A 15821-nucleotide genomic window follows, 5' to 3' on the forward strand; every position below is an offset into this window, starting at 1 on the left:
TGGTTCATTTTCCTCTAATTCTACACCCCATGCTCTTCATCCCTCCAACATATTGTCATGACAAATAAAACTCAATTAATCCAATTTACCATCCATACATCATTGATCAACCACACCTGCTTCCATTTCCCACGGGACTGTCTGACAGCTTCATGGTGGGGTACAGTGATCAGAAGTTTCCTCATTTGGGGAAGATACTCATTTTTAGGGATGTTGTCTTTTAGGGGAGCCCTGGTGTGCAGTGGTTAAGAGCTCGGCTGCTAACCAAAAACATCTGCAGTTTGAATCCACCAGCCGCTCCTTGGAAACCCTATGGGGCAGTTCTACTCTATCCTATAGGGTCACTAGGAGTCAGAATTGACTCGACAGCAATGGGTTCGGTGTTTTGGGGGGTTGTCATTTAGGAAGTGGTTATTATTTCCAAACATCCCTATTATTTCCAATTACAGTTATATTTAGAAAGAAGAGTCTTTCTTACTTAGGTAGAGATCATGACTTTCCCAAATTATAAATTTCACGTGCACAAGAAGTCCCAGAAAAGAATCACACCTATTTTTACTAAAGCCCACTTGTGAAACCTGCATTTTAGAAAATATTAAGTGTGATAGGGTTAGCACCACTTTGAAATTTCATAAAATAGTCTTATCAAACTTTGGAACTTGAAAGGGACTTGATTACAGTGAAAAATATCATGAAACAGGTGATGTCTTTCTAGGTACGTCCGCCTGGTCATGGGAAGAGATGGCATCCATATTCAGTTTTTAGCCTGTTAAATAACAAACAGAAAAATTAAAAAAAGAAAAAGGAAGTTCAACTTCATACACTAGAGAGTAAAAAAAAAAAAAGAGAGTAGGTAGTAGTTAAGTGCCTGGCCGCTAACCGAAAGTTTGGCAGTTCAAACCCACCAGCTGCTCTGCAGGAGAAAGTTGTGGCAGTCCGCTCCCATAAAGATTCCCTGTTGCCAGTGAGTCAATTCCGACTCATAGCAACCCTACAGGGCAGAGTAGAACTACCCCATAGGGTTTCCAAGGAGTGGCCGGTGGATTCGAACTGCCAACCTTTTAGTTAGCAGCAGATCTCTTAACCACTGCACCACCAAGGCTCCCCATAAAGATTACAGCCTTGGAAATCCTTTGAGGCAGTTCTACTTTATCCTATCAGGTCAGTATGAATCAGAATCGACTCGATGGCAACGGGTATACGTAAACCAGTACCTCCAGTACCCCCTAAGTGATAACACAGTCTTCAGAAAGAATTGAGGTAAATTCACCATTTCAGATCAACCACAGGCTAGCAGGAAACCAGAATTTGGTGGGGGTTAGGGAGGTACCACTCATCTGTCAGTTTGTCATACTGTGGTGGCTTGCTTGTTGCTATGATGTTCAAAGCTATGCCACCAGTATTCCAAATACCAGCAGGGTCACCCAGGGTGGACAAATTTCAGTGGAGCTTTCACACTAAGACAGACTAGGAAGAAAAGCCTACAATCTACTTCTGAAAATTAGCTAATGAAAACCTATGGATCACAACAGGACATTGTCCTATATCATGCTGGAAGATAAGCCCCCAAGGCTGAAAGGCAGTACATGGTGACTTCAGCAATGGACTCAAACATACCGATCATGAAGATGGCGCAGGACCCAGCAACGATTTTGTTCTGTTAGACATAGGTCACCCTGAGTCAGAGCCCATTGGACAGCAAGTAACAACGAAAGGAATGGTTAAGTGGTGGTGGGGTCTGCACTAGTCTTTGAGGGAACTATGTTGTTCTCTTACTACTTATTCCTTGGAACATTCGTCACCCATTAGAATGGAGCCATAGGTTGGGGTGTGTTGCCTAGAACTGTAATCTCATGACCATCAACAAGTGCAAAACCTGGTGCTGACGTGCCCTGCTGAGTGCCCCAGGCTCTAAGGAGGACCCTCTGGTGGCTGCTGCTGCCCCATACAGACACTTAAGAGCTTACCTTTTTCTTCTTTTTATGGGTAATACTAGATTTCTTGCTATTTTTCCAAATAGATCTGAAGATGTCAGAAGAGATCTGGGGAGTGACTGTAATTTTTAAGACTGGCAGTTCACCTGAGAGAATGAAGAACATAATAGCCAGCAAATGGGTAGGATATTTCATGGTCTTTCCCTAAGATTGGGTTGTAGGCTTCTGAGTATGGCATTCTTTCACATTTTACCAGCTGGGCAACTTTCCTTTCACGTGCTACTCTTCCCCTATCTCTTCTTCATGTGAATGATCATAAAAATTAATTTACTTCTATAATAACCTCTTATACCTATCCTTTATTTTCCATTTCCACTGTCATGTCTTTTACCTGAATGATTATAATAGCCTCCTAACTGGTTTTCCTAACCTCAGCGTTCTCCGACCACAAATCTATCCTAGACCATGTACCAGATTAATCATTTGAAAACAAAATTCTGATCTTGTCACTCACCAGCTCTAATTCCATTATTGGCTGCCCATCTGTAGTGGACAGCTCTTGTTTTTGCCTGCCCAGCTTCTTTCCGGAATGATCCCTTGAGCTTACATTGGGGTTCCAATGTCTGCCCTTCAGGGATGGGCACATGAACCAGGGTTGGCCAACCAGTGTATATATTTGGGTCCTTGCATGCCAAAAACATCTTAATTTTATCCTTATACTTGCTTAGAAATTAGGAACGCCTAGAAATCTTGAAGCGTTGTCATGAGAGTGCTCCATTCCCTCTCGCTTCCAGTTAGGGAGTCCAACACCATTCTGATTTCCAGTTCTTATACGCAAATCTTTTTTTATATTGTGGTAAATATATATGTAACAAAAACATCTGCCATTTCAACATTTTATTGACATTAATTACTTTCATCACATTGTGCAAACATCACCATTGTTTCCAAATTTTTCCATCACCCTTAACAGAAACCGCCTAAGTACTGACTCCCTCCCTTCCACCACCTTCCGACCTCTGGTAGCCACTAATAAATTTTGGTCTCTATACATTTGTTGGTTCTTGATACTTCATATAAGTGGGATCATATAATATACGCCCTTGTGTGACCAACTTATTTCACTTAGCAGAATGTTTTCAAGGTTCATTTATGTCATAGCGTGTATCAGGACTCCCCATCTCTTTATGGCTGGGTACTATTCCATTGTATGTAGGTACTACATTTTATTTACCCATTCATCTGTTGATGGACGTTTAGGTGGTTTCCACATTTTGGCTATTGTGAATAGTGCTGCAGTGAACACGGGTGTACAAGGGACTGTTTGTGTTCCTGCTTTAAATTCTTTTGGGTATATAAGTAGAAGTGGAATTGCTGGGTCATGTGGTAATCCTGTGTTTAACTTTTTGAGGATCTGCCAAGCTGTTTTCCACAGCAGCCGCACCACTTTACATTCCCACCAGCAATAAATGAGGGTTTCAATTTCTTCACATCCTCTCCAACACTTGTTGTTTTCCATTTTTCTGATTATAGCCTTCCTAGTGGTATGAAATGGTATCTCACTGTGGTTTTGATTTCCATTTCTCTCTGGTGGTGCAGTGGTTAAGAGCTCGGCTGCTAACCAAAAGGTCAGTAGTTCAAATCCACCACCTGCACCTTGGAAACCATATGGGGCAGTTCTACTCTGCCTATAGTGTCGCTGTGAGTCAGAATTTTTTTTTTTTGAATGACTGAGGAGCGCTGGTGGTGCAATGGCTAAGTGCGTGGCTGCTAACCAAAAGTTTAGGGTTCAACCCACCCAGCAGCTCCATGAAAGAAAGACCTGGCAATCTGGTCCAGTAAAGACTACAGCCTAGAAAAACCTATGGGATAGTTTTACTCTGCCAAATGGGGCCCACTATGAGTAGAAATGGATCCTGTGGCACCCAACAACAAAAATGACTAATTACTTTGAACATCTTTTCATGTGCTTGTTGGCCACTTGTATATTTTCTTTGGAGAAATGTCTATTCAAGTCCGTTTCCCATTTTTTGATTGAGTTGTCTGTTTTTTTGTTGCTAAGCTGTTGTTAGTTGCCATCCAGTTGATTCCGACTCAGGGTGACCCCATGTGTGCAGAGTAGAACTGCTCCATAGGGTTTTCAAGGATGTGACCCAGGGGCAGATGATCCAATAAACAAGGTAAACATGGTGCTTATCTTGCTTACCAGATGATCTGTAGTGAACAATTTCGTATGAGTTTCACCACATCTTTGTGAATTCTTCACTACAGATTAGCAAGTAAGCACAACTAAGCCCATGCTTACCTTGCTTATTGGATAACCAGCCCTTGTCAGGGGTAGTAAATTTAAAGAGGCTTTGATTCTATAGGAAGGTGCTGTGAGGTTGGGAGAGAGGCAGATGCCAGCCACACTTAGAAGCAGATCCTTTGATGTGGGGAAAAAAATGCGAAATTGTTCACTACAGATGATCTGTTAAGCACCATGCTTACCTTGCCTATTGGATAACCCACCTGCCCCTGCTGTGACCTCTAGGTGGGTTTGAATCACCAACCTTTCGGTTAGTAGTCCAGCACTTAACCATTTGTGGTAGAAGTTCTTACATATTCTAGATACTAAATCTTTACCACATAGATGGTTCCCCCCAAAATTTCTCCCAATTTGTAGGTTGTCTCTTCACATTGTTGATAAAGTCCTTTGATGCACAAAAAAAAAAAAAAAAAAAATTTTTTTTTTAAAGTTTTTAATTTTGATGAAGTCCAATTTATCTGTTTATCTTTTGTTGCTCATGGTTTTGGTGTCATATCTAAAAATCATTGTTCAAAAAATAGATCCCAAAGCATTATTCTCATGTTTTCTTCTAAGAGTTTTATGGTTTTAGTTCTTAGATTTAGATTCTTAATCCATTTTAAGTTAATTTTTACATATGGTGTGAGGTATCATCCAGCTTCATTGTTTTGCATGTGGACATTCATTTGTCCCAGAACCATTTATTAAAGAGATGATTCTTTCCCCATTGAATGGGGCAAAAAACAAAAAAGAATTAAAAAAAAAATTTTTTTTGGATGCTTTTAGGATCTTCTCTTTATTTCCACTGTTCTGAATGCCATGAGTATACACCTTTTATCACTCACTGTGCTGGACACTCAATGGGCTTTTTTAACATTTAAATGGACTCTGGGACAGTTCTTATTTATTCCTTTGATAATTCCCTCTTCCCACTTTCTTCATTTTCTGTTTCTGAAACTATTAGTTGGATGCTGGTGTTCTGAGACTGTTCCCTTATCTCTTCTGTTTTCTCTCCGATTTTTAATCTTCGTATCTTCTTGCCCTATTTTCTGAAGACTTTCTTGACTTCATCTTTAACCTTTCTTTTGAACTCTTTTTTATTTGGACTATCATTTTTACTTATTTTCTGGTTGTTCTCTTTTATATAGCATCTTGTTCTTGTTTTACAGATGCATTATCTTCTCTCTTGTCTAGGATGTCACAGCTGTGTTTTTTGTTTGTTTTTTAAGTTTTCTGTATCATTTCTACGTCTTCAGGGCTCTCTTTTTTTTTTTCTTTTTTTTCTTTTTCCTGTCTGTTTGTTTCAGGCTTGGTCTCTTATGTTGGAGTCTTTCCTCAAGTGTCTGGAGATTCTCAGATTTCTGTTCAGGGTGAAGCATGAGGCATCCAAAGGCTAATGGGAAGCTCCTGTGTATGTGCAGGGCTCATTGACCTGCTAGGCCTCTATGAGTGGTGGCCAGCATCAGCATCTAGAGTTTCTTTTTGGGGGGCTATTCAATTTCTCAAAGAAGACTATTGTCTTGGTCATCTAGTGCTGCTATAACAGAAATATCACACGTGGATGGCTTTAACAAAGAGAAGTTTATTTTCTCACAGTCCAGTAGGCTAGAAGTCTGAATTCAGAGCACTGGCTCCAGGGGAAGGGTTTCTCTCTCTGTTGGCTCTGGAGGAAGGTCCTTGTCATCAGTCTTCCCTTGGTCTGGGAGCGTCTCAGCACAGGCATCTCAAGTCCAAAGGACGCACTCTGCTCCTGGCGCTGCTTTCTTGGTGGTATGAGGTCCCCATGTCTCTCTGCTCGCTTCTCTCTTTTATATCTCAAAAGAGATTGGCTTAAGACACTACCTAATCTTGTAGACCTCATCAGTATAACTGCCGCTAATCCATTTTATTACATCATAGCGATAGGATTTACAACACATAGGGAAATCACATCAGATGATAAAATGGTAGACAATCATACAATCATACAAAAGAATCATGACCTAGCCAAGTTGACAGATATTTTGGGGGGACACGGTTCAATCCATGACAAATACTTCCATCTTTTACATGACTATGAGCGTTCTGGGAAAAGTCAAAGGAGGCTGGGGTGGTGGTGAAGACAGAGTCCCAACTGTTCAGTGTGCAGAATTTCTTTCAATCCTCTTCTTTTCAGCTTCACATCCCCCGACCCGGCCGCCCCCTCAATTCTCCACATTGCTGGATATCTTGAATCTTCTGAAAGGGCCTGCTCAATTTCTCCAGAGGAAATTCCCTAAGTAGTCTCCCTGCTGCAGCCCTTGCCTCCCCTCCAGTCTATTTTCAGCATAGAGCTAGAATGATCCTGTTAAAAAGTAGGTCACATCAGGTCACTCTGCTCAAAACTCTCAGATGGCTTTCCATTTCAACTGAGTTAAAAAGTTAAGTCCTCATAACTGTCTAGAGAGTTCCCTCCCCTACATCCTTTCATCTTGGATTTTTTTGTCTTATTACCATCCCATTCTGTATACTGCGTTCCAGCCCTGCTAGCTGCCTTACTGGTGCTGGAACACATGTTATAGGCTCCTCTCTTAAAACCTTTGCAATTGCTGTTCCTTCCACCTGGGATGCACCTCCCTGGATATCTGCAGGCTCATTCCGTTATTCCTTCATGTCTTTACTCATATGTCCCTTCTGAGTAAGGCCTTCCCTGGCTACCCTAACTAAAATTGCAATCTCCCAGCCCTGACATATAGTCTATATCACTCTTTCTTACTCTATTTTTTCTCCCAAGTATGCTCCCCATCTGATACACAATACTATATATTTTCATTCTTTTTGTTGTTGGTGGTATATTACCTGTCATCCTCTGCTAGAAAGTAAGCCTGATTAAGGGGGAAATTCATTGCTCCCTGTCCCAGAATCTAGAACGGTGCTTGACACATAGTAGACATTTAATAAATATATATTGAAAGAAATAAGTAAAGAATGACCGAATGAAGTAATCCTGAAGTATTTTGTCCCCTTAGTCAAAAAAAACCCTGTAAGATGTGGACAGCAGTTTGTCTTTTTGTTAAGTTTTTGTCTTTTCTTTTTTTAAAGAAGTGAGGCTGTTGATGTTTCTGAGGAAGCTTTCATGTGCGTATCCCATCATTAAAGGTAGGTCATTAAGAACTCCTTGGTGGGCAAATAAGTGACTCCAGGCTGTTATTTTGGATTTCATGAAAGAACTAGAATGAGAATTAGAAATTAGCTTGTTAACTTGCAAATGATAAAAACACAGAAGCAATCAAAAGAACATTAGTTCTTAATAGAAAGATTCAGCAGAGTAGCAGATAAACATACAAAAATCCGTCGGATTCCCATACACCAGTAAAGAGAACGACAGAAAGGAAATCAGGAAAACAATACCATTTATAATAGTCCCTAAAAAAATAAAATACTTGGGAATAAATCAAACCATGGATGTAAAGGACCTATACAAAGAAAACTACAAAACACTACTGCAAGAAACCAAGAGAGATCTACATAAATGGAAAAAGGTACCATGCTCACGGATAGGTAGACTGAACATTGTGAAAATGACAATTCTACCCAAAGCAATCTACAAATACAATGCAATTCCGATCTAAATACCAACAACATTCTTTAAACAGATAGAAACACTAATCATTAACTTTATATGGAAAGGGTAGAGGCCTTGGATAAGTAAAGCACTACTGAAGAAAAAGAATAAAGTAGGAGGACTTGCACTACCTGACCTCAGAACCTACTATACAGCTACAGTAGTCAAAACAGCCTGGTACTGGTACAACGACAGATACATTGACCAATGGAACAGAATTGAGAACCCAGATGTAAATCCATCCACTTATGGTCACCTGATCTTTGACAAGGGCCCAAAGTTCATCAAATGGGGAAACGACAGTCTTTTTAACAAGCAGTGCTGGCAAACCTGGATGTCCATCTGCAAAAAAGTGAAGCAGGATGCATACTTCACACCATACACAAAAACTTATTCAAAATGGATCAATGACCTAAATATAAAACCAAAGACTATAAAGATCATAGAAGAAAAAATAGGATCAACACTAGAGGCCCTAATACATAGCATTAACAGGATACGAACCATAACTAACAACATAGAAACTCCAGAAGATCAACTAGATAACTGGAATCTTCTAAAAATTAAACACTTATGCTCATCAAAAGACTTAATCAAAAGAGTAAAAAGAGAACTTACAGATGGGAAAAAAATTTTTTGGCTATTACAAATCCGACAAAGATCTAATCTCTAAAATTTACAGGAAAACCCAACAGCTCTACAACAAAAAGGCAATCCAATTAAAAAATGGGCAGAGGAAATGAACAGACACTTCACCAAAGATGACACTCAAGTGGCTAAGGGACACTTGAGGAAATGCTTGTGATCACTAGCCATTAGAGAAATGCAAATCAAAACCACAATGAGATACCACCTCACCCTGGCATTACTGGCACAAATCAAAAAAACAGAAAATAACAAATGTTGGACAGGCTGCGGGGAGACTGGAAGTCTTATACACTGCTGAGGGGGATGCAACATGGTACAGCCATTTTGGAAAATGATATGGCGCTTCCTTAGTAAGGCAGAAATAGAAATACCATATGATCCGGCAATCCCACTCCTAGGAATATATCCTAGAGAAATAAAAGCCATCACACGAATAGACATTTGCACACCGATGTTCATTTCAGCATTGCTCATAATAGCAAAAAGATGGAAACAGCCTAGATGCCCATCAACAGATGAATGGATAAACGAACTATGGTGTACACCCAATGCAATACTACACAACGATCAAGAACAATGACGAACCTGCGAAGCATCTCACAACATGGATGAATCTGGAGGGCATTATGCTGAGTGAAATAAGTCAATCACAAAAGGACAAATATTGTATGAGACCGCTACTATAAAAATTCATGAAAAGGTTTACATACAAAAAGAAACAATCTTTGATGATTACGGGGGGGGGGTGTGGGGATGGAAAAACATTAAATAGACAATAGATAACTGGTAACTTTTGGTATACAATACTGGGGAAGCCAGCACAACCTGTACAAGGCAAGGTCATAGAAGCTCCATAGACACATCCAAACTCCCTGAGGGACCGAATCACTGGGCTGAGGGCTGTGGGGACCATGGTCTCTGGGAACATCTAGCCCAACCGGCATAACATAGTTTATAAAGAAAGTGTTCTACATTCTACTTTGGTGAGTAGCGCCTGGCGTCTTAAAAGCCTGTGAGTGCCCATCTGAGATACTCCACTGGTCTCAACCCTTGGGAGCAAGGGAGAATGAAGAAAGCTAAAGATATCAGGGAAAGATTAGTCCAAAGGACTAATGGACCACAACTACCACAGCCTCCACCAGACTGAGTCCAGCACAACTAGATGGTGCCCTGCTACCACCACTGACTTCTCTGACAGGGATCACAATAGAGGGTCCTGGACAGAGCTGGAGAAAAATGTAGAACAAAATTCTAACTCACAAAAAAGACCAGACTTACTGGCCTAAAAGAGACTGGAGAAACCCTGAGAGTATATCCCCTGGACACCCTTTCAGCTCAGTAATGAAGTCACTTCTGAGGCTCACCTTTCAGCAAAAGATTAGACAGGCCCATAAAACAAAACGAGACTAAAGGGGCGCACCAGCCCAGGGGTAAGGACTAGAAGGTATGAGAGGGACAGGAAAGCTGGTAATAGGGAACCCAAGGCTGAGAAGGGAGAGCGTTGACATGTCGTGGGATTGTTAACCAATGTCATAAAACAGTATGTGTAAAAAACAAACAAATCCATTGCCGTCGAGTCGATTTCGATTCACAGCCACCCTATAGGACAGAGTAGAACTGCCCCATAGAGTTTCCAAGGAGTGCCTGGTGGATTTGAACTGCTGACTTTTTGGTTAGCAGCCATAGCACTTAACCACTACACCACCAGGGTTTCCAAAATAGCATGTGTACTGTTTAATGAGAAGCTAGTTTGTTCTGTAAACCTTTATCTAAAGTACAATTTAAAAAAAAAAAAAGGAACGTTATTTCTATAATCAGTGATATTACTAATTGTTGTTAGTGTTTAAAATGATGCCACGAGGGCTGAATGGCAAGGCACTTTTCCTACAGAATTCAGCCAATTAACCCGGTTTTGAGCAATTTTCTTGGTGTTTAAACTAACAATCTGACTGAAGTGCCCCATCAGAAACATCCCATAATTAGTTCAAGATACTCATGCATTGAGGCTGTTCAGGACATATAGTGCGCTATTGTAAAAAATGGATTTCTTGAACAATTAATTACTTTTTAATTTTTTTTTTAATGAGTATTTCTATTTTCAGGTGGGCATTTAATTACCTTCTCATGTATGCAAATTGGACCATTCACGAAGCAAGGCCAATGTTGTACAGCTACAAAGGCACACCCAATGGTAATCATTTTCCATCAAGGCGACTGAGACCCCCCCTCATCAGCATTAACTATGGAAAGGGTTAGAAAACCACCTGCTTCTCCCAGTGTATAACGAAAAAAGTTACTCTAGTGCAGGGAAAACAAAATGAAATCATGAACCTGCCTTCAGTTACTGAGTCTAAATTAAATCTGAATTAATTTTAGCAGAATAACTCTGTGAATTTACATTCAACTCTAATGGACTAAGAAGCAGATGTTCTGTTTCTCGAAAATAAAGGGATAATTAAAAAAATCTTGGAATCATCCAATTTGTTAGCCAAAAACGCCAATGCAGTAGACAGTAATAGCATTATAATTCTTCTCTCTAAAACACTGCCACTGCCAGTGTTTAACAACAACAACAAAACGCAATCTATAATTATACCATACCTGTAAGACTGCATTACTGAAGAAATAACAAAGACCTCATGCTGGTGCTATTTAATTCTTTCCCTGTAACCCGCCAGATAACGGGTCAAGATTTCTTCCACCTTTTCTTCACATTGAATCTACATTTTCAAATCCATTTACGATGTCTTTCATTGTGCTTCATTTAAAGTGAGCTTTCTTCGCTTCTTTTTCTCCATCAGCAGTCAGCCTAGCTATCAACAACTCTGGTCATGCATATTGGTGACGGAGGCGTAGGGGAGGCCAACAATAAATAACTCATTCCTCCTGTGATTCCCTTATTTCCAAATGATCAGATGGTCATAAAATACCCTAATGTTCTCCTACGCCAATCACAACTTAACCATTCTTTTCCACCCAGAAAGCACATCAGAATCTTTTTTTAATATACTTTTTTATTCTTAGGTATGAGAAAAAGGATAGAAAGGGCACGTTGAAATAAATATTTCCAGCTAAGGAAAATATATTTCTATTCCTTTGTTGCAAACTGAAATTGCCGGATCACTTACAGGTGGAAGGGGGACTATGGAGGCGAACGTGAGGGCTCCAAAGGGCAGCATAACTTGGTGTGCCAGGCAAGGCATTAGGAATTTGAAACTGAGAATTCTTTTTCTTTTTTTCCTTTAAGCTTCTCTCAGACTTGGTTTTTGCTTAGTTTACATGTCTGTGGCCAATTTTCTCTTACGCTAGCATTGAGCTACTATGAACCAGTGAGTTCTAATCATAATATATCAATTTTGGCACATACAAACTATTTATTACTTCGGGAGGGAAGCAAGACGGAAAGAAGTATCATTCTTAGAAAAAAACACCAATGTAAGGTGGTTTATCATTCTGGGTAGAAAAAATCTTTAATATTTATGAGACTAAAAATGTATATGTGTGTGTGTATTTGCTTTCTTTTTTTAATTGTACTTTACACGAAGGTTTACATAGCAAATTAATTTCTCATTAAACAATTAATACACATGTTGTTTTGTGACATTGGTTGCCAACCCCACGTCACGTCAACACTCTCCCTTTCTCGAACTTGGGGTTCCCCATTTCCAGCTTTCCTGTCCCTTTCTGCCTTCTGGTCCTCGCAGCACATCAGAATCTTTACTTGAGTTTTCCAACTGATAGCTAGAGAAATATTTGCAGGTTGGACTAGGGAACAGAATAGAGAATGGGAGAGGGTCCCTTGGAGGACAGGCAAGGGTAAGAGGAGAGAGAAAAGAAAAAGCAATAGAGAAATTTCCATTTTAAAGACATTCATTACTTAGATCAAAGGGTCCTGTAACCTAGTAGCATCAGGTCCTGTCTACGTTCAGGAGGAGGGAGGAGATTCACCATTAGCCCAAAGCGGATCCCTGTAAGGTGGAGGTCAGACATATCTCCACTCTCCAGTCTTTTTTACCAACTCTGACACTACAAGAAAAAAAAAATTTTTTTTCTTACATAAAATTAGGAAGAGTTTAAAGAACTGCTCTTTAAATCCAATAATTTTAGCTTTACAAAAAAAAAAAATGGACTACACCATCTTTATTTTTCTAATTTCCGTGAGGACTGCTGACCACTCTTTCATGGACTGACACTGGACTGACCACTAGTCTCTGGGGATCCCTGGCTTCTCCCCACAACACGCTCTACTTCTCTGCTGGGTTTGATAATTCGTTGCAATGACCACACAGAACTCATAGACCATACTCATAATTTTGGGGCTTATTAGGGAAGTAACAGGCTACAACTCAGGGTCAGGATCAACTTGAAGGTCACAGGATACAACTCAGGAGACAGGATACAGTTTGTTAATCAGGACAGCTTCCAACTAAGCTCTCAGCTCCTTCTTGGCCATGCCTGCAGCAGGCCATGCTTCTCAGCCGGGCTAGTTGGCCCCTCTTCTGGCCACGCTAGCCTCCTCTTGACCTCTTCCCTGTTCAGGCAAGTGTTACAGCTCTTTAGCTCCACTGACAAGTGCCTGGAGGTACCCCACTCCGCCAACAAGCCTCCTGTCTGAAGGCATTCAGCTCTTTCGCTGTGTGGGCTGGCAAGCCCACTGCAGCCACCTCGCTCCGTGGACTGGGAAGTCCACTGCAGTTGTCTTGCACTGGTCTTCTGGTTCCTGCTGTGTCTCTTGGCTACTGTTCATGCTGCTACCATGCTGTCTCTCACCATCTCTTGCCATATCTCACCATCTTTTACCATTCTCAGTGTTATAACTCTCTCCCTCTCCTGGGTCTAGGAGGTTCTCAGTGCAGGGACCCTGGGTCCAAAGGACATGCTCTGCTCCAGGTACTTCTTCTTGATGGTAATGAGGCACCCCTCAAGCTCTGTGGAATTAGCTCTTTTATAAACTACTCCTCCCACCGAGACCACAAACTGACCAATCACCTTTGTAGGCCATCTAATTTGCATAGTAAACTGTCCAATTCCTTTGCAAGACCATGGCCTAGCAAATCATCTTGGCAGAACTATAAACCCAGGGTCAGAAAGGCCATATATAAAGAGAAATCCATTGAATTGCAGGTACACGTGACATCATAAAAGTTCTCAAACTCTGTCCAAATCACTGGGCAGAGTCATACCATGATGGCTGACCTGTGACAATGTGCCAGGGTCATCACTTAGCTTATGACAGTTAATTCAAAAGTGGAGCAAGTTTTGAGTCGTACAGCGTTTAGAAATGAGTGGATTCGGGTAGGCGGAGGAGGGGTACATAAATAAAAATGCTCTACCTGTATTTCTCACTCTCAGTGCTTCAAGTATATCAGCAGCAGCCATTTCTCCTAGGACGTTGTTCCCAAGGTCAAGCTCTCTTAAATGGGCAGAGTGTTTGATCAGGCTGTTAAAACAAAATGGCATTGTACCAAGTTTGGTTACTTAAAGAACAATCCAATTATTTGGGGGTAATTTTTCTTTTTGGGTTCTTCCCCCATCCCTACTCTAAGACGATGTATTCAGTTTGAGGCTGGAGACATCCTGAATCAACTTCTGTCCAATATAATCTCTCTAGTTTGGATGCTTCTTCTACATACTGGTAGGATAAGGCTTTTTTTGTTGCCTTAACCCTTTTCATTTTCAAGGTCATTCATCCATTCATTTATTTATTCAAAAGGGATGGTGTGATAGTGAACAGAGCTTCCTAGTCTTTTGGGTTTTATACACTTGTAAAATGTAAAAAAATAAATAAAATTTAAAAAAATGGGGGGACTGATAAAGGTTTGGCAACTTTCAGTGGGTCAACTCTCAGTCAGAAACACTATAACAAATATTTTTATATAAGATTAGGAAGGGCATACTTTCAAAATAAAGAACAGCTCTTTAAATCCAATAATTTTAACTTTACAGAAACGTGAACTGCACTGTATTTCTTTTTCTAATTTCCATGAAGACTACTGACATTCCTTCATGGACTGACACTGTATTGCCCACTGGCCTCTGGGAAGCCCTGGCTTCATGAGTGGACATGGCACTGGGTGAAGGCCTGGGCTCCTCCTGGTCAGCTTTGGCAATGTCAATCATGTGATCATGGGCAGACCATGTGGCCTCTCAGGGCCCCATCTTCCTCATCTGTAAGACTGGCCTGAAAAAGGCTACTCTGCCTACTTCATCAGGTTGTGGTGAAAACTGAATGAAGCAGTTTATATAAAAGCATCTTTTAAAATGCAATGTCAATGATGTTATTATATTGAGTGTTTACTTATTGAGTGCGTTACTATGTGCCTTGCATTGCAGAGATTAAAAGAAATTTAACAAACAGCCTCTACTTAAAAAAAAAAAAACTTACCATATGACTGTCAGTAAAACAACATATCAAAACTGGTGAGATGTGATGAATGCAGTGCCTAGTGCTAATGTGAACATTTATATCAGAAAAGTAGAAAGGTTTAATAAGCAGTAACTTCAGAGTTTACACTCTAAGAAACTAGAAAGAAGAGCACATTAAACCCAAAGTAAGCAGAATGAAGAAAATAACACCAATACGAATACAAATCAAGGAAATTGAAAATAGATAAACAGTAGAGAAAACCAATAAAATAAAAAGCTGTTTTTTTTTTCTGAGCAAAACAAAAGCAATTTTATTTGTCCATCATAGACTTTGAGAAAAACTTAGTAATGACCATCTAAATCTTTTTTTTCCTTTTTTTAAAATAATTTTTATTGTGCTTTAAGTGAAAGTCTACAAATCAAGTCAGTCTCTCACACAAAAACCCATATACACCTTGCTACACACTCCCAATTACTCTCCCCCTAATGAGACAGCCCGCTCTCTCCCTCCACTCTCTCTTTTCGTGTCCATTTCGCCAGCCTCTAACCCCCTCCACCCTCTTATCTCTCCCTTCCGGGCAGGAGATGCCAACATAGTCTCAAGTGTCCACCTGATCCAAGAAGCTCACTCCTCGCTAGCAGCCCTCTCCAACCCATTGTCCAGTCCAATCCATGTCTGAAGAGTTGGCTTCGGGAATGGTTCCTGTCCTGGGGCAACAGAAGGTCTGGGGGCCATGACCACTGGGGTCCTTCCAGTCTCAGTCAGAACATTAAGTCTGGTCTTATGAGAATTTGGGGTCTGCATCCCACTATTCTCCTGCTCCCTCAGGGGTTCTCTGTTGTGCTCCCTGTCAGGGGTGTCATCGGTTGTAGCCGGGCACCATCTAGTTCTTCTGGTCTCAGGATGACATAGTCACTGGTTCATGTGTCCCTTTCTGTCTCTTGGACTCGTAATCACCTTGTGTCCTTGGTGTTCTTCATTCTCCTTTGATCCAGGTGGGTT

At 40.6% G+C, this 15821-nt stretch overlaps 1 protein-coding gene across 3 annotated transcripts in view; it reads right to left on the reverse strand.

Moving 5' to 3' along the window:
* Positions 1-571: 571 nt before the first annotated feature.
* LOC126066513 (uncharacterized) overlaps positions 572-15821 on the reverse strand; it is a 55553-nt gene continuing 40303 nt past the window's right edge. For 2 of the 3 annotated variants that reach the window (XM_049867640.1, XM_049867639.1), the window contains 3 exons: positions 13786-13892; positions 1968-2080; positions 572-766 (listed from right to left, as the gene is read on the reverse strand). In XM_049867640.1, the coding sequence (XP_049723597.1) occupies positions 755-766; positions 1968-2080; positions 13786-13892 (232 nt within the window). In that variant the 3' untranslated portion in view covers positions 572-754. The remainder of the gene's footprint in view (positions 767-1967; positions 2081-13785; positions 13893-15821) is intronic. The other variant, XM_049867641.1, reaches the window with a different exon arrangement.

The sequence above is a fragment of the Elephas maximus genome, chromosome 23 (genome assembly GCF_024166365.1).
Source record: "Elephas maximus indicus isolate mEleMax1 chromosome 23, mEleMax1 primary haplotype, whole genome shotgun sequence".
NCBI classification, from domain to species: Eukaryota; Metazoa; Chordata; class Mammalia; order Proboscidea; family Elephantidae; genus Elephas; species Elephas maximus.